A 24,024-nucleotide genomic window follows, 5' to 3' on the forward strand; every position below is an offset into this window, starting at 1 on the left:
TGTTTGTGAGATCTATTTTACTAATAAATGCCAGCTGGAATATTTGTACTAATTGCCTCTGCAACAGTAAGTCTATCAAAAGTCCAGAGCTATTATTTTCCAACAGTGGGGAAAAAAAAGTATCTCCTCACTTTCTCCAGGTGCTCAGCAAAACAGCTGGAGGGGAGCTGGGACAAGGGCATGCCTGACATATTCACAGTAGACCACTTGACCTCAGTTGTGGGAAACATCATTTAATTTGTTCTTGACCCCACAGCTCAGCCTTAGAAAGGGTTCTCTGTGCTACCTGTTTTTCTATAAATAGTACAAAATGGTCTTGCCTTAGCAACTTACAATTGGTTTCTCTTGTGAGCAGCTGCTGGAACTACATGATAAATACTTCTTTGTCTGCCCGAGCCCTTCCTGGGGCAAGCAAGAACTGCTCGGGTAGCCAGCTGAACTGTGAAGCATCAGGGTACCAAAGGGCAGGCTTCCCCTGGGAGCACCCTGGCAATAGATCCCTTTCCTTTTGTATCAGGTGTTAGACTTTACTAAAACCTCAACTTATGATGAAGTGCTGACCCTGCCAGTTCCAATGGTGAGGCAGGTGAGAAGGAGCTGAGAGGGCTGGAGGTAGGTGCAAGGTGCACAAGATGCAAGCCTGTAGACAAGGAGACTTAATTAACTCTCTTTGTGAAATGTTCGCTTACCTGACTTGTGCTGTTAGAACTTGAATTGGCTGGGATTACCAGAAAGAACACAAATGCCACTGAAATTAATGAGCTGTCCTGCAGTGCACGAACTGGAGCAGACCTCTAGTAGAAACTAGAAAGGCCGAACTAACCCCTCCAGCTTTCTGGCAACACATCTTCTCCCCTCTTCTTTCTTTCACGTACACAGTGGATGCAAAACTGAAGAGGAATACTGCATTCCAGTTGCTCAGACCAACTCAGGAGCATGTTCTCCTGCCATGATTATCCAGGGGTCCTGCAACTATAGTTAAAGCAGAGCAGTGGGCTCTCCTGTGGGAAACTCAGCAACCCCCTGGCTAGTGCTGTGCTTGTCTCATTCAGTGGCAGGTCTAAATACCCATCTGCTGTTACTAACACAGTTTTACCGTATGTGAAGCTGTAATAAGTAGGGACCGTGCCAGGAACAAACTGCACTTGGCTAGATCAGAGTAGTCCTGAGCTGGGGCAGCACAGGTAGTGCCTGTGCAGCAACAGTGAGCTCAGGGCCAGCTGCCTGCCTCCCATGTCCTCCCGCTGGCCAGGAATTTGGCAATACTGCCCTTCACTGAGATTTCCCAAACTCTGGCTTGTTAACCGGCTGTGACCTGGGCTTGCCTTGAGCTGCATTACTACAGCAATGCCACACTTGCATCATTCACAGGTCTGGCAGGCAATGCATTTCTTTGGCTGCAGCACAGTGGTGACTTCTCCGGTGGAGCAAGGTGGAGTTGCTCTCTTGTTGTGGCCCTCTCGCCTGTGATGTGTGAGACTTTCCGGGCAGGGGGAAGGCATCTCCTGGTGCTGACTTTCTGCTGCTCTGGGGAATTCCCAGGTTTTCTGCAAGACTTTGCTTGTCCCCATCCTCCTCCTGGGTGGCTTTCAGGCTCCAGACACGGGGCTCCTTAAGGCTCATGCCTCTCCTGTGGTTTTGGTGCTGTTTGCTCTGGAGGCCTGTACCCTGGACAGCTACATCGCAGCTGTCTATGAGCACAGTGTGGTGCTGTCAGAGGACACTGAAGTGCCAGTTTCTCCTGAGGAGGCCTTGATGCTGACGGACAAAAATCTGGCAATTTTGGAAGTGGCCATAAAAGAAGCCGCCAGACAGGTAATTATGACTCATTACAGGCATTCTTTTTGGTAAACACTGACCATTTATTCTTTTTCTTAATGGTGATTTTTGGGCTCCTGTGTTGGTATCAGGGTGCCCACATCATTGTGACACCTGAAGATTGTATTTATGGCTGGGTCTTCACAAGGGAAACAATCTACCCTCATCTTGAGGATATCCCAGACGCACAGGTGGGCTGGATTCCCTGTGCTGATCCTGGAAGGTATTGTTCCTGCTGTGTATGGGGGAATGGTCCAATGAGAAAGATGGCTACTGTTAGAGTAGTTGTTCATAGTTTTATATATCTTGGAAGAGCTGCTATGAAATGAATCAAGGTTGGGCATCCTGTAGCTGGCACAAATAACTTTAGACAGCTTCCTTCCTCATTTTTATCTGTCTTTTTTTCTCACTGTATTTATTTTAGTTAGTTTGCTCAGAAAGGTTGAGATTTATGTAAAACAAAACCCAAAACCTCACAGAATCTACATTTCAGTAATGTATTCCAGGCATGTTTTAGAAAATGTTTAAGATACAAGAATATTAGGACTATTTATGAATAAAATAGCAGCTATTTCTGCAAAGATGTACGGCACAATTTCAAACATATTTTTTAATCATGATTTGATAGGCTTTTTATCCTGTCATTTTCCTTAATAAATGGCACCATTTTTTGAAGCTTCAATGTTTGGTAAAAGATAACAAAATGTACCATAGAAGAAACAAATCCTATGCTACCTTTGCACAGGAGCCAACTTGAGAGCTGAAGTAGAATGGGTGAGATTAGCCCCGTGTTGGTTTAACATCAGTGCTGTGCCACACACCAGCAGCAGAAGGGAGACTTGAAGGTACAAGGAAGCTCCTGTGTGCCTGAGTTAATGTTAGGTGAAGCCGAAGTTTCAACACACTGAGCTTGGAAGCACAAACCCACTGCCTGCTGTTGAATAGCAGAAAATGAGAGTCTCTTATTAGATATGACTAACTTAAACCTATAATTCATGTGATCTGTAGTTTCAGTGTTGGCATTTTTATGGATTAACTGATTTTGATGTTTTATATCCTTTCTTCCTTCCCTGCTGTTCAGGTTTGCTCCCTCACTTCTGCTGGAAAGACTGAGCTGTCTGGCGAGAAATAACTGTTTATGTGGTTGCGAATACGGGAGACAACAAGCCATGTAATTCCGGTGATGCAAGGTGCCCAAGCGATGGTCACTATCAATACAATACCAACGTTGTCTTTGACTAGAAGGAAAACTGGTTGCTCGTTATCACAAGGTAAGATGATTTTACAATGTTCAGAAAGTGCATCATCCTCCAGTGATTAAAGGTGTGAAACAGAAGCTCCTTCACAGGCTTAAATGTATTTGTACATGGAGTCATTATAGAGCAGGTGTCAGAGGGCAGGTAAAGCCACTGCATTAAGATATTTTCATTTCTGCTATTCTGAATTTAATAGCAAATAATTAAATTAATTCTCAATGAGCCCTCTATTTTTACTGCTTCTCCATAGGGACTGGCACATGAGATATTCAAACATTAATGTCCTAAACTCTTGCAAACTAAATACAAATCCCCTTCACTGGTATTGATCAGAACCGTGGATATTTGTGCTTGACTTCTCTTGCAGTGGTATGAAGTGTCCTTTTAGAAATTAAGATATAGCATGTTCACAAACATATTTTCCATTATTTGAATTTAAATGAATGAGTATTGTATTCAATATTAGTCTGATTTAAGTAGTTTGATTTCTTTTCTAACATATTTTTTGTCCCTGTTCCTTCCTTTCTATGAATGGTACAACGTTTTTGTGACAGAGAAACAGTTTAATTACCCTACGGATCCAGAATTTGACTTTCAATACATCTCTTTGGCTACTTTGGCATTTTCACTTGTGCAGACATACTCTAACAAGACCCAGCTGTGGTCTTGGCAAGCAGATTTCAGGTAGGCACCATTCTGTTCCCAACTGCTTGGGTTAACACTCTTCCACTGCTGTCAGTGGTCCAGTTTCACTCAGCCTGGGCCGTGGGAACAGGCGTCAATTTTCTTTCAGCAAATTTGCACAACTCCACTTTAGATGTGACAAGTAATGTGATATTGCTCTAATTGATCTTGTCGATGTGGGCAACATTTATATCCATGTATTTAGTCTGCCTGAGCAGAAGTTCCCATCAGCTTTAGGCATGCATACATATCAACAGTATTAGGACAAAAGAACCTGCACATATAAAAAGGAAATCAAAATGTGATTTATAAGAACTCAGAAATGCCTGAGTTGATTAGAACACCTTTAGTTATTTGTTAAATGAGTTTATGAATGTGATTCTTCATCTTCTGTTCCTAGTGTTTATCGATGTTTTGGTCATGTGAAGGCCCAAACTTTTTTTCTCCACTAGGTGGAAACCTAGCTCTGAAATGTTCTTGTGAGTCCTGAAAACACTTCAGGGCTGGATTCCTTGCCTCAAGTTTTCTTTGCAGGCTCGGTTTTCACTGTATGTTTTTCCTGAGCAGATGCAAAAAGTCAAGCAGAAGTTGTGTGGGCATGTGCTTGCAGAAGTGAAACTTACTGGTGTTAAACTGTAGCCCTAAACTTTGCTTTCCAAATAAGAGCAGATGTGGGCTGTTCCTTTATTTCTCAGTCATTGATGACCCTGTGTGACAGAACTCACATTCTTTATGGATAGGTTTTACTCAGGAGTAAAGATTTATGTATTTATGTAAAGAGGTTGCATAAAGATGTGACTTTTAGCAATATCTTTTCCTTGCTGATTTTTTTTTTTTTTTTTACTTGATGGTTTTACCATTCATTTTAATCAGAAATACTGATTTCTAATGCAGCTAAACTCAATGAGGAATGTATAACTTCAGCCACTTAAATCATATGTAATGGCAGTCAGGTGAAGTTCCCGACGACTGGAAGAAGGGAAATATAACCCCCATTTTCAAGAAAGGGAAAATGGATGACCTAGGGAATTACAGACCAGTCAGTCTCACCTCTGTGCCTGGCAAAATCTTGGAGCAGATTCTCCTGGAAGGCATGCTAAGGCACATGAAAAACAAGGAGGTGCTTGGTGACAGCCAGCATGGCTTCACTAAGGGGAAATCCTGCCTGACCAATTTGGTGGCCTTCTATGATGGGGCTACAAAACTGATGGACAGGGGCAGAGCAGTTGACGTCATCTACCTGGACTTGTGCAAAGCCTTTGACACTGTCCCACACGACATCCTTGTCTCTAAATTGGAGAGAGATCAATTTGATGGGTGGACCACTCGGTGGATAAAGAACTGGCTGGATGGCCGCATGCAAAGAGTTGTGGTCAATGGCTCGATGTCCAGCTGGAGACCAGTAACGAGTGCTGTCTCTCAGTGATTGGTGTTGGGACCGGTCTTGTTCAACATCTTTGTCGGTGGCATGGACAGTGGGATTGAGTGCACCCTCAGCAAGTTTGCCGATGACACCAAGCTGTGTGGTTTGGTTGATACGCCGGAGGGAAGGGATGCCATCCAGAGGGACCTCGACACACTTGTGAGGTGGGCTGATGCCAACCTTATGAAGTTTAACCATGCCAAGTGCAAGGTCCTACACCTGGGTTGGAGCAATCCCAGGCACAGCTACAGGTTGGGCAGAGAAGAGATTCAGAGCAGCCCTGCGGAGAAGGACTTGCGGGTGTTGGTCGATGAGAAAATGAACATGAGCCGGCTTCAGTGTGAGTCTGCAGCCCAGAAAGCCAACCGTATCCTGGGCTGCATCAAGAGGAGCGTGACCAGCAGGTCGAAGGAGGTGATCCTGCCCCTCTACTCTGCTCTCCTGAGACCTCACTTGGAGTATTGTGTGCAGTTCTGGTGTCCTCAACATAACAAGGACATGGAACTGTTGGAACAAGTCCAGAGGAGGGCCACGAGGATGATCAGGGGACTGGAGCACCTCCCGTATGAAGACAGGCTGAGAAAGTTGGGGCTGTTCAGCCTGGAGAAGAGAAGTCTGTGTGGAGACCTCATAGCAGCCTTCCAGTATCTGAAGGGGGCCTACAAGGATGCTGGGGAGGGACTATTCATCAGGGACTGTAGTGACAGGACAAGGGGTAATGGGTTCAAACTTATACAGGGGAAGTTTAGATTGGATATAAGGAAGAAATTCTTTACTGTTAGGGTGGTGAGGCACTGGAATGGGTTGCCCAGGGAGGTTGTGAATGCTCCATCCTTGGCGGTGTTCAAGGCCAGGTTGGATGAGGCCTTGGGTGACATGGTTTAGTGTGGGGTGTCCCTGCCCATGGCAGGGGGGTTGGAACTAGATGATCTCAAGGTCCTTTCCAACCCTAACTATTGTATGATTCTACGATTCTATAATTAACACGCTAATCTTGTCACTTACAATATATGAAACATCAAGGTTTGGTCTGCTTTTCACTGATTAGAAAAAGCATTGGGTTAGGATTGTGGTCTGTGAAGCTTAATTTAGTTTCAAAACGGTTGGTAAACATTAGAATAAAATTTGGCACATGTATAATTAAAGAAGAATGCTTACTTGTCCCATGCACTTCCTTTCAGATTAAAAGCTTTCGGGTGTTCTGTGTTTGCAGGGAGTGGTATTTATGCCCCAGATGGTCCGAAAGCATATTTTTACAACACAGAAATGGAAAATGGTCATCTTTTGGTGACAGAACTGACCTCATGCCCATGTCTCTCTCCTGGCTATCCCCCTGCTGTTAACTGAAAACTGTATGCCAGCAGGATCGAACAGATTCCATCAAACAAGCACTATTTCAGTGGAGTCATTTACCATAATCTCTTCTCCTTCATGGACCTCACTGAACTGAGGGAAATTGTGCTATTTGCCATCAGGACCTCTGTTGCCATCTAAGTTACAAGATGGTAGAGAAGCAGAAAGATTATGTTTATGTTCTGGGTGCCTTTGATGACCTACATGTTGTTGAAGGAGAGTTATTATTTGCAGGTAAAGGGTTTTTTGTTATTTTGACAGTGGGGAGGCTGCAATATTCTCTTTGCACACCATTTGCATTTGTCTTATTTTTGATTGAGAGGGGTTAAGAGGAGGCATTTTTTAGGTCTCTCTGGAAACATTTGGGTTTTTTTGTGATGCATTTTGACTTCATTAAGGGTGTTGACCCTGCTTTTCTATTTGTGTTATGAATGATGAAAGTGAAGGCCCTGAGTTGACCCTTTGCTATAATACTTCAAGGATGACAGGTCACCTAGCAGTTTTGACAAGCACAGACCAAGATAGATACATATGCTTCTCTGTGCTGATTGTAATTTCTAGAACATGTCTTGCATATGTTGGTCTTCAGGTTTTGCAGGTTGTAGGTTTGGCAGGATCTATTGCTGAGGGGAGACCTTATCACTCTCTACAAGTACTTGAAAGGAGGTTGTAGCTAGGTGGCACCTGGTTTCTTCTCCCAAGTAACAAGTGGTAGGACAAGAGGAAATGGCCTCAAGTTGCACCAGGAGAAGTTTAGATTGGGTATTGAAAAATTTCTTCACCGAAAGCATTGTCAAGCATTAGAACAGGCTGCCCAGGGAAGTGGTGGAGTCACCATTGCTGGAGGTATTTAGAAGACATATAGATGTGGTGCTTAGGGACATGGTTCAATGGTGGACTTGGCAGTGCAGGTTAACAGTTGTACTCAGTGGTCTTAAAGGTGTTTTCCAACTTAAAGAATTCTATGGTTCTGTGATCCTAAGGAGGTTTCTATATATGTGTACAAAAGAGAGATAAGATTGTAGAGTTCTCCTTGTCTTCATAGGGATGCTCTTGTCACAAGAAAGCTGTTTTCTGCTCAGTGATTTTTACTGTTGTGCTGGTGTGATTCTCTAACATGTAGCTGTCTAACAAAATTAAGAAACTAAATATGGACATAACATTTGTAATCATATGGCTTGTCAGTGTATTGATTCTGTTCAATTTTGCTCTTAGGTTTTTTTTGAAGTGCTCTATCTTTATGTCTTTTCTCTGTATCTTTGGAGTATTCCCGTTAGAGTAGGCAAAAAAGTATGCCTTCAGTTTTTTAGGAGACTCAGGCAGAGCTGAACTAACTTCACTAGGTCACAAACTATTCCACATCTATGACTAAGGGCATTATGCATTATGCGTGAGTGCACACAGAACTTACAAACACTTGTGGATACACAGACACTGCTCTGCTGCAGTGTCCGTGTAAATAACTGGCAAAGTAAGTACTGGCAAAGAACTGTCTTTTTTTCACAAAGTTTAAAGTGCCCCCCACCTCTTGCTCTAAATAAATGGGTAAATATATTGGATTATTTGTTCATCATGGCAGATTTTCTTATAATCAAATCCACCTCTTGATTGTTGAAAGCTTAGGAGTATTTTGCCTTTCTGTATGTTCATCCCCACAGATATGCACGCTGCTCAAGTGCAAGAGCAGACCTGAACACGTGTGGGCAGCCAGTGGAGACAGCTCAGACCAAGTCCCTCAGCGGCACGTTTGGCACCAACTATGTCTTTCCAGAAGTCTTGTACAGTGGGATGCAGCTGACCCCCGGGGAGTTCGAGGTAATGGGACACCCTTGTTAGTTGTCTGACTTGTAACACAAATGGTCAAAAAGCCACTATAAGACACAAGAGCAACTTGGTAGTTATCAGTATCCTGTATTTCAGTAACTGGCTGGAGCTCAAGGCAGCTTTACTTCTGCCTAATTTGCTTGGTTGCATCAATACAGGAGGTTCATTTTGCCGATTCCCTTCTTCCCTGTCCTCTCAAATCCCCTAGAACAAAGTATTGCTCAAGACAGAACTATAGTTTTTCTCAGACTTCATGGTAGCTCCAGGTGAGCTACCGCATCTCTCACCTAGGTCAACATTTATGAATATATTATTTTGCGTTTGTTACACACAAGTGCTGGTTTGATGAGGTTCCTGTTTATTTCACTTTTCCACAACTAGGTGCTAACTGATGGACGTCTGATAAGTCAGATTGGTACACCAAAGCCAGTTTTGAGTATAACACTCCTTAGGAGGTCATATGAAAAGGACCCTCCACACACAGAGCAAGCTTCTTCATGATTTCACTGCAGATCCCTTAAAATCTCATCTGCTTGTTTCTGTACCACTAATTAATCCTAATAAATCATAATGTCAATTGATGTTAATTAATGTTAATATGCACAATTATAATGACATTTTGTTTATCAAGTTGCCTTATCTAACAGCATAGTCACGGCACATTGATTTGTTGACTTGATTTTGCAGCAAAAATTAATTACTGCCGGACAGTTCTGCATGTGTTTTTATATAATAGTTTAGGTCGTCATAGGATTCACCTTGACACTGGGGGCAATAGAAAGTAAATTCCTCTGACTTTACTGCTGTAGGGTTCAGGTACATGAGAGTGGGATGTGGCCCAACAGCACCCAACTTTTTATTCTTTGAAATTTTTGGTGGAGTATTAGAAATCATTTCCACATCACTGTCCCACCCCAGCTCTGAGCATCTGAACACACGCTTTTCTAAACCAGGGGTAGACAGAACCTTTGAAGGCTGATGGATGAACTTTTGTAATTTACTCTGAAAAATAAAACAATCCTTGAAAACAAAAAACCCTGTTTTTCAAAAAGCAGCTATTCAGCCCGTCACACAGTGTAAGGTGCCATCATGCCATGCCTCAGCTTACAGTTGGAGGAGTCTTCTTGGATCTTTCTGGCCACAGTTTCAGGGTGTGGAAAATTTCCTTCCCATGAAACTATCGGTAACTGTGTCACCTTTTTCAAGTAGCCAGGTCCTTGTCAGAAATTCTCAAAATGAGAAATTTCGCGGGTACACATCTGTCTTCCCATGAAATGTTTGTCCATGATTGTTCAAGGGAGAGTCAAGGCTTTGCAGGCAGGTGTTGGGAAAGGCTGAAGAACAGCTAGCACAGATTGAACTCACATATGCGGGTCCTGCAGACTGTATTTCCTAAGCAAGTGGACTAGATTACTTTGTGTGGCACAAAGAAGATTGTTTTGTGCAATTAACTCAGTTGTCTATTCTGTAGTTTTATTCAGAAATAAAAACATTGTTCACATTTAATTTGACCAGCGTCATAGAAAAATGGACTTGCAGGATGCAAGATACAGTGCTTCTGAACAAAGTCAACATTGTAAACACAAGATTTTAATCTGTAAATGCATTAAATTGTAACTCTCTACAATTCATATAATAGAAGTAATGGAAAACACTCTACTTGTTTGTGGAGAAAAAATACTGTAGCATTACATTTGTATCCACATCCTAGGACATGGTGCCCTCTTACTGCTAAGCAACTAACTATGTGCTCTAGCTAAAAATGAGTAGCTTTTGGTTTCCTCAACCCTGCTGCGAATGTCCTCACTTATTTGTAATGATCGAATGATTGAAAGTGTGACCTTTCACACAGACTTCTCCACAGCAAGATTAACCCTTTCAATAAGGAGTTGTCTTCCAGGCAGTCTCTCTTAGCACAAGAAAAGGGGCAGGACCACAGTCTGAAGACAGGCTACCGCTACAGCTAAGCTGATTTAGCATCAAACTGCATCCTATTTCATAAAAGTAAGTCCTCAGATAACATCCTCAGGCAGTTACAGAGGCTGGGGGAAGAATACAGTACAGGGGTGGGGAGAGTGGATTGAGAGGGTGCAGGTGTGAAAAGTAGAGGGAGCTCTAGATAAGCATCCTTGTTTTATCTGGGATAATTTTCTTCCCAGTAGCTGGTGCAGTGCTCTCTTTCAGTTTTAGCCTGAGAATAGTGCTGATAACACACTGATCTTTTTAGTTGTTGCTAAGTAATGTTTACTCCAATCAAGGACTTTTCAGTCTTCCATGCTCTGTCAGGGAGGAGGGGCACGGGAAGCTGGGAGGAAGCAGAGACAGGACACCTGACCCAAACTAGCCAAAGGGCTGCTCCCTACCACAGCACGTCACATCACATCACACCCAGTATGTAAACTGGCGGGAGTTACCCGGGAGGGAGCAGTCGCTGCTCTGGTCAGACTACGTAGCTGTTGACATGTGGTGAGCAATTGTATTGTGTAGCACTTGTGTTTATTTACACTTCTAGTCTTATATTCTCTCCCTTTGTTGTTTCTCTTATCATTATTAATAGTAGTAGTATATTGTACTTCAGTTATTAAACTGTTCTTACCTCAACCCATGGGTTTTACATTCTTTTGCTTCTCCTCCCCATCCCACCCGGGGCAGGGAGGGGGGGATGAGTGAGCGGCTGCGTGGTACTTGATTGCCAGCTGGGTTTAATCCAAGACAGTAAGTTTCCTCTTGCCCACAGCCATGGATAGCCAGGACTGTTGTAGTTTCTTTAGTTTTTATTCTGTGGGTTCGGTGGGTTGTTTTAACTGACTTTAGTTCCTTGCTCCTGGGTGAGCTCCCAGCTGTGCAGGCAGGAGGTGGTGGTGCCTGCTGGAACAGAGGCAGACAGGGATGCCTCCTTCCCACTGTGACACAACCTCTCCCGCCCCGTCCTGGCAGTGTAACTTGAACTTTGCAGGGCGGTACACTGGCCCTGCACTTGTAACATTTCCTGCTCCGCCCTGCCAGGGTAGTTACCTTTCTGGGCTGACTGCTGTCCTTGCTGTTGCTAAGCAAGGGAGCATTTACTGCTTCCTCCTTCAGACTTCTGTCTGATTGTCGTTAATGTGGCTCAATCCATACCTCATTTCGTAAGGAAAACAGGGATGGGAGAAAAGGCTTTCAAACTACGATACTTCAATCATCACTGAAATTTCTGTTGCAGCCTTTTAAAGGCTTATATTTAAAGTTACTGAATGACCATGCTGTGTCAAGTAATGTATGTAGAGAAGTACTTAGAGGTGAACATTACCAGATGCAAATCAATGTTCCTAATGGTTGAAATCCTCAGTCAGTACTACTCTTGCAGGGAACTGTCTGGTGCTTGCATTCACCCACACGTCTTTCTTTTCTACAATGCTCTGTAGAAAAAGAGATGCACAATGTCAAACTCTACAATGACAGTTCGCTGTAGCTGAAGGCAGACAGCCTGTTCTGCTTCCCACTATTCAGGAAACCTTTTCCAAATCAGAACACCGCAACTACTAGAACGTAAAAAAATTGAAAATATCATACATGAAAAATGCATTTGAACTGAACTGAAGATTAAAAATGAAGGCTTCTCAATACATAGCATGTTTCTGGGGACAGGAAAGGTGAGCAGAGGAGCAGGCATGCACTGCATCTGATGCATGCACTGCATGCACTGCAACTAGTCTGCTTTTCTTCTTCAGGTTAGTGGCAGCCATGCAATGGGTACTTCCCTGCCTGATTTCAGAGGAAAACATTCTCTCCAGATGCATATTTTCTGGTGGAAAGCCGTTGAAGGTGATGTACAGCTAAAGAGAAGCAATTGTGAGAGCGACTGGAATGCATGCAAGGGCCAGCTCTGTTGCTGGCTTAAGTTTATTACATCTAAATACAGTGAGATGCTAATGCAGATTTTGGTCTAAAGAAACTCAGGGAAACAAGCTGCACATACTGACACATAGCACAGGAACTGAGGAATATGAAGACACCTTTTTTAAGAATAAAGCATTTTTTAAGACCCTAACTTTTGTGTCTTAAACTTCACAGAAGCCTAGCTCCAGGGGTGACACATCCACCTTTCACCTGGATATCAGAATTGAGCCAACACAGATAGCAAAAGTCTATTGCAATCAATGACACAGAAAAGTGTAACAAAAATGGGACTGTTCTTTTTAGCCATGTGTTTAATGATTTATTTTCATATTGACACAATTAGTCTTGGCTTAGCCCAGTTTTTCAGTCTCATTCAGTTGCAACATTCTTACTATGTACTGTTCTACTTTCCCACATGTCACCAGCGACGCTTGATTCCAAAGTAATGCTTTGAAATGCCAGTGTAGTTTCTCGCTACTCGTGTGAGGGACGGAAGCACTAGTTCCCTCCGAACTAGGGCTGAGACACAGAGCATTCACGGAATGCGGATCACCAACGATTTATTGCGCAGTTACAATTCCTTATATTTGCTGTCCGAGCACCTCCCTAGGGTCAGCTGGTTCCTGTCCCCCCTGGCAACCTCCCGTCCGTGCACCAATCCCTACACGCCAGCACTTCCTCCCTCCTTCAAAGTTAAACTTTGTCCCTCTTGTCTTTTCTCTGCATGCTCTTTTGCAGTGTTTGTCCACATCTCACAGCATTCTAGGAGCTGCGAGGCACCAGCCATGCTGCCGTCCCAGCCTCTCCTGCACACTGCGGTGTTTGCCCTCACAGTCTTTCAGGCCCTTGCCTCCAACACCTTCATTGCAGCCGTCTATGAGCATGCTGTCATCCTGCCAGATGCTGCTGATGAGCCTGTTTCTCCTGACAATGCTTTGGCCCTGATGAACAGCAACATGGATGTCTTGGAAGGGGCCATCGAGGAAGCTGCCCAGCAGGTACTAGGTGTATTGTGAGTGCTGTCAATTAGTGTTTTCTGCTCCTGGTTGTCTGTTGATGGTGCAATTCTTAATGGAGCCTGTTGTGCCAGGGTGCCCACATCATTGTGACTCCTGAAGATGGCATTTACGGCTGGGGCTTCACAAGAGAAACCATCTACCCGTACCTGGAAGATATCCCTGATCCAGCAGTGAACTGGATTCCCTGCACTGACCCCACAAGGTGATTTCTTCTGCATTGATTTAGTGCTTTTAATCTAGTGTTTTATGGAGTTGTGCATGAGCTGCTCTTAGGAAGTGCCTAAAAATTAGCACTTTTGATGTGATAGTAAGTTTCAATTAAAGTTGCATATGAAGGTAAGTTACATGATAAAATATATAGCATGTCCATGACTAATTGATGAAAGAACCCTATTAATTTATTTTTTTAATTAGAAACTTTAAAGAGAAATTTGAACAATATAGAGAATTTGGGTTACTGAATGTAGAGGAAATGTCCTTTTTTTTGCACTTTGAAAAGTTTTGATGCCAAAATATTCTTCTCATTTGCTTTCATTTTTTTCACACTATTTTGAATAGAACTGATGATTGTAATTCTTAGCACTATTTTTTATTTGTTTAGTTAGTTTGTTTGGTTTTTTTACAAATGCCATGTTAAGACAGAAGCACACATACCATTTTGTGGACAGCCAAGAACTAGTTTCTGAGCAGCTAATAGCAGAGGTGGTGAAGTCGGTGAGGTTAAGTGAGGTTAGTAGTCAAAGTCCAAACGTCCGATTGACACTAACTCATAAACTTCCAATGTTACTTTTTCACAATTAAGATAAAATACAGTCTGAATTGCTAGAGTCTCAGTACTGCAGAATATGATCTGTCATTTGAGCATCAAGTTTCAGCAGGGATAAGCTAACTTATAGTTGAGCATTGGCCTTCAGATCCATACAGCACACAATAGGTGCTCAGCCGTGGAACTGGAGCTGTGGTCCGCCTTTTAACCACAGCTTTCTGCACCTGCTCAATGATGAGCTACTTAGAGCATCTGTGAAGATGTAATTCCTCAGTGGCCCAGGAGGAAGATTCACAGTGGGGAGAAATGCAGTATGTGCAACTTTTTACTGAGACATAAGTAGCTAAAATATGCATAGTCTTCAGTGAATGTGGGGTGTGGGGTGGCAGCATGTCTAACCAGGTGTTATTCTAGTTATTCATAGAATCATGGAATGGTTTGGGTTGGAAGGGACCTTAAAGCACATCCAGTTCCAACCCCCCTGCCATAGGCAGGCACACCGTCCACTAGACCAGGATGCTCAAAGCCCTGTCCAACCTTGAACACTGCTAGGGATGGAGCATCCATGACTTCTTTGGGCAATCTGTGCCAGTCTGTTCTTCACACAGCTATCTTTTGTGAAGGTGGTCTGTATGTCTCTTCACTGTTCTAAATCAAGGTTTTCCTTATCGGCTTATGGGAATGTAATGCCTGCCATTACAGTCTGGCATGTCATAGGACATGCTATATATGTATCTTACATGCTGGTCCTCCTGTGTGGCCCGTGCACACCTCGCAAAGTGATATGCATTGCCACCTTACAGAGGCGGATGACTGCTTTCTTTATGGCTTGTTATGGGCACTTCATTCCACAGCTCGACTCTGCTCCATGTGTTGAGGGCCCAGAGTTACAGTCCTCAGTGCAACCTTGCCAGACGCTAAGATATTCTCTTGTGTGACACCAACTTATTCTCTTCCTCTGCCCAGTGATTCCTCTCCTGCCCATTCCCAGCCCTAGAATTATCTGCTTGCTGCAGTGCATGTTTTGGGTACTGAGGGGTTCTGGCAGGCTGCACAAGGGTGGCATGTTCCTCTGGATGCCACTGAGAGAGCTCCAGAACCTACACCAAGGTGCAGGAAACAACCTGAGGGAGTGCTGCAGCAACCCTAAGTATCTGCCTGACCTGCCATGACTGCTGGATTGGAGGAGCTGCCCATGAGCCCTCAGCACTCCAACACTGGACACCACTGATAGCACAGATTTTATCAGCCTTTTTGTTTTTTTATTTCTATTCCCTAAAATACATCAGGTTTGCTCCTGCTCCAGTGCAGGAACGACTCAGCTGCATGGCCAGGAATAACTCCATCTATGTGGTTGCAAACATCGGGGACAAGAAGCCTTGTAACTCTAGTGATCCCAGCTGCCCCAAGGATGGTCGCTATCAGTACAACACTGATGTCGTCTTTGACCCAGAGGGAAAACTAGTGGCTCGTTACCACAAGGTAAAGTGGCCCTGGAATATCAGGAGCTCTTTTTCAACTACTTCCGAAATGTCTCAATTTAGCAAGAGAATTAAATGCCAGTCATTGTCCATGGCAGATTTTTGCTTCTGGTAATAGTAATTTAAAAGAATATCTCTCTTGCTGTGAATTGTTGACTCCAAATTTGCATTTACTGTCATGTTTCTCAAAATGTACTCAAATGAAAAATGATTGCTCGGGTCCAATTTAGTGGCATATGGTTTTGGTCAGCTTCCTAAATTCATTAACTCCCTATTACTGGAAAACCTGCTCCTTAAGCAACTTTAGTTTTCAGTGCCAGGTTTCCACTGGCCTACCCCTTCATGTTCCAGGTTTTAAAATGTTCGTCTGCATCTTGTCTTACATGAGTAGTCTGACTTTAAGAAGAGAGGCCCTTTCCTATATTTTCTTTTTTTTCTGATAATGTTTCAGCACAGTTCCAACACAGAACTATCTGGACAAAACTGTAGACCTAAGCTAGGTGCAAAAAGAGATGATGGCACTAAAACATTGCACCCAATGAAAGTATCTTTTTTCAGTTTTATGTGCCTACCTGCAAGGTTCATCAAGGTTGTTTGGAGGCCGTGTGCCAGACAGCATGCTGACGTGGCTATACTGAAGTCAGTTATTTATTTAATGCACTTCAGGCACAGTATTTCACCTGGTTCTTCAGAGACGATGCCAAGATATTTCTCTGTGAGCAAACTGGGTGAAGGGGACACTGATAATGCAAGTCTGATCCCCCGTGTGCCACTGAATTACAAGTTCAGTAAACTTGGACCTCTCTCCTGGCTTGGTGAACATGTTTATTGTTCTGGCCACCTCGAGATTAAAGGACTGTTTTAGTAAATGTGAATGTGAAGGAAGAAGGAAAATGTTGGAAAGCTGAGAAGGTCAAAACTTGCATTTTTCTGTTGGCTGAGGTCATCTGCCTCTCCCCCATCACCACAGCCTTTGTTTTCTTCTCTGCTCTGCAGTCTTCCAGTAGTATCATATGCTTCCTGCTGGTGCTGTGTGCTCCCAGTCCTTCTTGTGTCTCCACACCAAGGTCACCAGTTGTGACTCTTGGCACCAGATCTCACGTGCTCCTCTTCCATTATTCTTTCTCTTCTGTGTGTCTTTTGGGTCACCAAAATTGCAAACTAGCTGGAGAGGGTGGAAAGATTACTCTTATGGGAGTTGCACTATGGTGATCATGTAACTTTACTCTTGACTTCCTACATGTGAAGGCTTCAAATGTAAGCTCTTCTGTTTCAAAAAACTTCTCTGGTTATTTAGGGGATGATTCCAGGATTGCCGTAAGTGTCTTTAACCAATTACTCTTTTTTTTTTTACTTCCCCTACAGTACAATCTCTTTATTCCAGAAACTCAGTTTAATTACCCAAAAGAGCCAGAAGCCATCACCTTTGAGACCTCCTTTGGGAAATTTGGCATTTTCACTTGCTTTGACATCCTCTTCCATGAACCTGCCGTGGTCCTAGTAAGCAAGTTGCAGGTGGACACCGTGCTCTTCCCAACAGCTTGGATGAATGTCCTACCCTTTCTGACTGCAATTGAGTTTCACTCTGCCTGGGCTATGGGCATGGGTGTCAACTTACTAGCTGCCAATACACACCGTACCAGCATATCTATGACAGGTAATTAATTCTCACTCTGTCTGGAGAATCTTTATAACCATAAATCTTTATTCCCTGCGCTGCAAGGTGATTTGCAGAAGAATGTAGAGTATTTACCTGAAGGTGAACAGTTTAGTCACCAAATTTTAAACCTGATAAACCCTGTCATGTTTAAAATCCTGATGCCATACAATGCACAACCAAACTTGTGTATTTTCTTTTCTTCACCTTAGGTTCTTAGGATTTTCCTTTCTTTCTTTTAATGCCTCTAAACAAGTAGCTAGTTACTGCTCTTTCCACATGAGTAGAAACTAGTGAAACTTAGGCTCTTTCCCTCTCCACATCTAAGTCTCTGATTGCATGCCAAATTGTAAATATACTTGTAAACCGTATACATAGTTTCATTTATTCTGGCCAAATGAAAGACTTATTTATAGTTGTATTTAACACAGTTAGGTGGAAAAGTGTTAAAAACAAATTTTCAGACCTATTGCAGTAACACTGGTAAGAAGTCTACACCTAGGGAAATAAATGCTATTCTTTGCTAAAGCATGAACTGTGTGTACTGAGTTGCTAGTGGTCAGCTTTGGTGAGACTAAAATTTCTGTACTATTTATAAAATAGTGGATAAAATAACAATAGGGACAATTAAAAGGACAATATGAAATTTTTTTATTCTTTTTGTACTGACCATTGTGCCTTCCTCAGGGAGTGGTATTTATGCACCAGGTGGAGCCAGAGCATACTACTACAATATGAAAACTGAGGATGGTCGCCTCCTCTTTGCTGAATTAGATTCACACCCTCGCCTTTCTGCTGCCTTCCCACCGGCTGTCAACTGGAGCTCATATGCCTTGAGTGTTGAAAGATCCTCAGCGAATGACAATGATTTCAGAGGGCTCGTCTTCCATGACTGGTTCACTTTCACGGAACTCACTAAGCCTGAGGGGAATCACACCGTTTGCCAGAAAGACCTCTGCTGTCACTTGAGCTACAAGATGGCAGAGAAACAAGAAGATGAAGTTTATGTGCTAGGTGCTTTTGATGGGCTTCATGTTGTTGAAGGACAGTACTATTTGCAGGTAATGATTCTTTGGAAAAGGGGTACTTATTTCAGGAATCATGTTTACAGGGAGAAACCTTCAACCCTGTGGGGGAAAAAGACAATTACTTTCTTGAGTTCTGGAGTCCTATTTGTTAGCAGCAGGAAGTAGTTGCTGAAACATCCAAGCCTGATTACTTTGATATCCAACAGATGCAGTGGAGAGGTCTCTAAACCTCTTTTAGGTTCCCAAAGTGCACTCAACAGTTATTTAGGTGTGCAATATTCAATAAATTTAGGTCCTCTTTTTTGACTGTCTGCAGCAAGTGTCTGAATCTCCTCTGTAATCTTCATCAAAGAGTTGCTGTTAAAAAAAATCAGTTTATCATATCTCTTTTTATGAGATAATTTGATAATTTAGAGTCACAGAGATGTTAATTTTTTGTCATTTCCCAAATTATAGCAATGATGTTTACTGAAATGGCATATGTTTACTGGAAATGTCAACTCCTCTTTTAATCAAATATTAGGGAAGACATAGTTACATCCTGGTTGAGTTTGTTTAAAGTCACATTAGAAAATCTTCTTTGCCTTCGTAATTAAGTTACTGTGCCAGCAGATTATTCTTTTTTTAGTTAATTACTTCTATTTGTCCACATGGTCTTCGCATAGCAGCTGAGACAGACTCCAGCATATAGGGGGAGGTCTTAGCAATGCAAACAGCTCATCTAATGCCTTTAAGAAATTAGCTTGAATAAATTCGTTTCTTAATGAGCTCACTTAGAAAACTTATTGCAGTGATTGTGGAAGCTGCCAGATGGTCTCTACCAGTACTGAATTTTCCAGAGAAAACAGGAATTTCTACTCTTCCTTTTTCCCCTCAGTATTTTTTTCATTTCCTCAAAACATACTGATAGAATTTTAATCTTTTTTTTTCTCTGCTTATTTACATTTTAACCCAAAACTATATTTGCTGATGAATAATACTTCTGTGCGCAAATGTTTCTTCCGTCTCCCAATATCTGACACAAATAGAAAAGCTCTATCACCTGTCTGCAAAACCAGCTAAAATCTTTTGACTGTTCACAGGAGTACTAGCTCTGTTTCATATTTCTTCATGATTTCCATAAACATTTATCGGCTGGATAATTAACTGTAAGGGCAAAAGGAAAACATTGCCATTCTTACTTCCCTCCGTATGCTGCAACTACTAAGACAAAACTGTATCTCCCTGACATATACTCACCAGCGTTTGGATGAAGAACATCAAATTCAGATTTCCCATGGACTGCCAGGCCATCTAATGTATTTTCATTAGCAACATATACAAATATCAGTAGGAGGACCTGTGTGTACAGTTGCACAATGTACTCATGATGAGGACTTTATTTCATTTGTCTACAATTTCCATTCACAAACTCATTTTACAAAGACATGTAGGAAAGGATCATTCAAACAAGAGAACTGGCAATTGGAAGAATTAGTGGAAGTGGCAGGATTAGGCTTCAGGGATGAAATAAGGTGCTCTGGCAGCACTTACATCAGAAACGGGTTATTTGTGATTACTAAGGAAATGAAGCTCTGGAATAACCCCAATCAGAACAAAGAGTGAAAAAATATGCTACAACTGAAAAGGAGTTGCTTAAAGATTATGAAAGGGATCCTGTGCCCCAACACACACTGGTTTTAATGACACAAGGCTTCCCTACCAGAGTGTTTCCGTCTTGCTAAATATGTTGTTGCATCTTCCTCCCTGCAGATATGCACGCTGCTCAAGTGCAAGAGCACAGACCTGAACACTTGTGGGCAGCCAGTAGAGACAGCTCAGACCAAGTTTGAGATGTTCTCCCTCAGTGGCACGTTTGGCACCAACTACGTCTTTCCAGAAGTCTTGTGCAGTGGGGTGCAGCTGGCACCTGGGGAGTTCCAGGTAATGGGACACCCTGGAGCTGTGTCATGCTAGGTTCTCTGTGCAATAGTAATGGAATAAACTGTCTCAAAGCAGCCAAAGTGAACTTGCTCATAGTGAATCATCAGACCTATTAAATAGCTTTTAATGAAGTCACTAGTTTGTATAACAGATATGGTCTGACATACCTTCTTCCTGTTTTGTCACATTTTTCTGGGCTCTTAGTATGTTCATATCTAACCATGTTCTTCTCTTACCTTTGTCAATCAGGTATTGAGTGATGGGCGCTTGATAAGTAAGACAAGACCAACAAAACCAGTCGTCACTGTGACGCTTTTTGGACGGTGGTATGAAAAGGATCCTCTGAAGCAAGACCCACAACTGCCAGCCTTCTAATGATATTACCATAACTGAAGCTGTATGCTATTAACCTTATGTCCAAATGAGATACAGCATCCTTTACTATAACAATCCCAATTATATTTCTTCTTTCCAGTTGCACAAACTTCTTATCTATGTCCTTTATTTAGTAATAATGCAGCAATATTATTTTATTGATAGCATTTATTGAGAAGTATCTATTTCTGTATCATAAAAATACCAATCTTTTATAGTGCAAAACAGCAGCTGTTTGTTTCTCTCTCTGTTTAATGGATTTTTTTTTTTTTTCTAGCCCTCAGAAAACCTGTACTGTGGGCCAGAGGATACATTCTTATTAAAAATAGCATTGCATCTTTTATAATTGCAGATTATTATAAGACCAGTAAATAAAACAATTAAAGATATGATTTGTGACATGTCTATACAAAAAAGCTTGACAATGCTTTGTATCTGATATACAACCATTTATGCTGACCTATGTAAGTCTGCTCCTACCCCACATACATCTTTCTCCTATTTGTATTTCTTTGGTTTTATTGCTTTTATGCCATTGGTGCACATCATGTGGCACATGGCAGCACAGAATAGTGCAACATGGAGGCTGAGCAAGGACTCTAGTCAAAGAGGCAACCCTGAAACAAAGCATGCCACCCCTTCTTGATCGGAACTCAACATGAATTTTCATTTCTTTGAAATCTCTGTTAACCAAAACTTGGAATTGAAACCACAAAGTATTCTACTTGACAGTTTTGAACACAGCTTGCCAACACCTGCTGTCTGCACTAGATGCTATTCAGAGCTGGAACCGTTTGTACCTAGTGAAGAGATCACTGAGTGACCTTGGTATCATATAGCAGCTCCTCCATCCCATCTTCTCTATTTCTGGCCATATATCAACAACATATGTGAAATAAGCCTTGTCCTTTGCTTCTTCATGATAATGTTGGGTGGTGTTGCCCTGCAGATAAATTTGCTGTAGGAATTAGCAGGTTTAGACTTACATTTAAGACCAGCTAATCCTGGTGAGAAGGCCCTGTTCACATCTTTGCTTCCTCTTCTCCCCCAGCTATGTTGCTGTTGCTGGAACCTAGTGACCTTCCTTCAGCATATTGGTGTTTAAAGATGTGCATGTTCTGTGGCTGTTAAGAGAGGTCAGAGACCCCTATTAATCTAATTTCTCCCTCTTTTTCCCTACGCTGGCACAATTCCTGGTCTCAGCATGGCACTCTCAAGGTCCTCAGTCCCATATACTTCTCTTATGGAACTGGTGAGAAATTTGGAGTGCAAATAATGTCCAAAGTCCAGCACTGAGTATCACTGCTGTGCACCATATGACCTTTTCTGTTTTCAAATGTAATAGATGCTTACATGTGCCATAACATAGTGTCATGTCTAACATAATGGTATTTTTATCAAAAACCCCAGCCAATGTACTCTGACTCATGGAAGCTTAAAATAACCACTGTTAGAGCCATGCTCTCTTAAAACCTTGCTCACCACTGGAGTCAGTTACTGTGTGACCACAGATCTCAGTCCAGCGAGGGATTATCCAATGTGACCCTCTTCCCATGGGTTAAAAAATCAGTGTACTTGTCCCCCAGGAGCCAGTGTGTGATACCACAACTCTCTGCCAGGAAAAGGATCGGGATCTAAAGGAAGATATGGCACACAAAAGTCTCATCTTGCAATGCAGAAAGGATTTGGTGGGGGTGTGTGGCCAGACTCGGATGAGAGGCAGCTTCTTCTGATTCATTCACTGCTGATACCAGTACTCTGCTAAAGGAATGTGTGTGCAAGTGGTATGATCCCAACCCTGAATCTGGTGAGTATGTTGAATTTGGAATTTGGTTCATGGACATTGTGGTTTGGTTTAGATGTGTTTGTATGTTAGGTATTTTCCTACAGAAGACTGGCATAAAACACCATGGCATTAAATTCTTTTCGTTAGAAAGATTGCATAACATTTATTGTTGTGAAATGTGTTACTGCGTGAAGTGAGTCAAGCATACAGAAAGTAATCCAATGAAATCTACCCATTATCCACGTAACAACTCAGTCTGTATAAGACAAGGCTGTGTTTAACCACCGATAACAACAAACACTTCTTTGAGGGAAGTGCAGCAGAAAAGCGTTTTGTTACCTGACAGCTGAGTCAGAACCAAAGAAGGTAAGAAATGGGCAACCAGACACAAGTAATTTTTGTGAATTTAGAGCTTTATAGCTTCAAGATTTCTGCTGGAGTGATCTGTAAACATAAGAAAGTGGGTTGCAATAGGCAAAATTTAGATACTGGCTCCCATTCATGATGCTTTTCCAACAGAGACCTTTGGGACCAGAGTTTTTTAGAGCTCAGAGTGGTGTGTTCACAGCAGTCAGCTCACACCAGTCAGCTCAGAGTAGTGTGCTTATGAATCTGCTTAGACAAACAGCCTGCTTGGCAGCCCCCCTGCAATGTAGAGCTGCCCGCAGAGGCTGCAGAACCCTGAGCCGGTGCTGTGGTGAGCTGAGGCAGCACAGGTAGTGTCTGTGCGGCAGCACTGAGCTCTGGGCCAGGCGCCTGACTCCTGCACCCCTGCCTGCCCCCCCCCCCCCCCCCCCCGCCTTCCCGTTCGGCCAGAAATGTGCCCATGCTGATCTTCACTGAGATTTCCCAAACTCTGGCTTGTTAACCGGCTGTGACCTGGGCTTGCCTTGAACTGCATTACTACAGCAATGCCACACCTGAATTGTTTGTAAACCTGGCAGGTGATGAGTTTCTTCAGCTGCAGCACAGTTGTGACTTCTCTACTGGTGGAGCAAGGCATGATTGCTCAGTGCTGTGGCTCTCTTGCCTTTGATATGTGAGACTTTCCGGGCAGGGGGAAGGCATCTCTTGGTGCTTTCTGCTGCTTTGGGAAATTCCCAGGTTTTCTGCAAGAATTTCCTTGTAAGTCCCCTGACTTTGCTTGTCTCTGTGCTCCTGGGTGACTTCCATGTTCCCAACATGGGGCTCCCTCATGGGACTCATGCCTCTGCTGTACTTTTGGTGCTGTCTGCTCTGGTCATCACAGGTCTTAGAATCGTAGAATCCCTGAAGTGCCAGCTTCTCCTGAGAAGGCCTTAGTGATGATGGACAAAAAAATAAGATTTCTTGGTCTGAATAGTGAAGAGGAAGATACTGCCAGGGTGAAAAATGTTTTCCTTGGTGTCTTACTGCTAAATGATTAGCCAGGTTATGTTTCTTTACCCTCACATACTGCAGGTTCTAACAAATGTATTTTTATGAAGCACCTGAAACTACAATAGTAATATTCTATTTCATAGACTCATAGACTAGTTTGGATTGGAAGAGAAAATAACAATAATCCAGTTCCAACTGCCTGTCATGGGCAGGGTCACCTTCCACAATCCCAGGTTGCTCAAAGCCCCGTCCAGCCTGGCCTTGAACACTGCCAGGGATGAGGCAGCCACCACTTCCCTGGACAACCTGTGCCAGTGCCTCACCACCCTCATAGTGAAGAATTTCTTCCTAGTATCTAACCTAACTCTACCCTCTTTCAGTTTAAAGCCATTC

The 24,024-nt window shown here is 42.7% G+C and overlaps 1 protein-coding gene and 1 pseudogene across 2 annotated transcripts; both read left to right on the forward strand.

The window, feature by feature from the left end:
* Positions 1 to 574: 574 nt before the first annotated feature.
* On the forward strand, positions 575 to 8,859 carry LOC308220101 (pantetheinase-like; annotated as a pseudogene). Its single transcript has 8 exons — positions 575 to 586; positions 1,594 to 1,815; positions 1,911 to 2,041; positions 2,900 to 3,089; positions 3,610 to 3,900; positions 6,395 to 6,768; positions 8,193 to 8,349; positions 8,740 to 8,859. The product of its transcript is annotated as a pantetheinase-like (transcript).
* Positions 8,860 to 13,022: 4,163 nt separating this feature from the next.
* LOC308220231 (pantetheinase-like) lies at positions 13,023 to 20,780 on the forward strand (the record flags this gene model as incomplete). Its single annotated transcript, XM_080616041.1, has 7 exons — positions 13,023 to 13,235; positions 13,328 to 13,458; positions 15,312 to 15,504; positions 16,869 to 17,160; positions 17,848 to 18,221; positions 19,941 to 20,111; positions 20,361 to 20,780. 7 exons carry the CDS (start codon positions 13,023 to 13,025, stop codon positions 20,484 to 20,486), a joined length of 1,500 nt encoding a protein of 499 aa, XP_080472167.1. The 3' UTR covers positions 20,487 to 20,780.
* Between the last annotated feature and the right edge of the window lie 3,244 nt (positions 20,781 to 24,024).

This window comes from Psittacula echo (genome assembly GCF_963264785.1).
Source record: "Psittacula echo genome assembly, chromosome: 4".
In the NCBI taxonomy this organism is placed as follows: Eukaryota; Metazoa; Chordata; class Aves; order Psittaciformes; family Psittacidae; genus Psittacula; species Psittacula echo.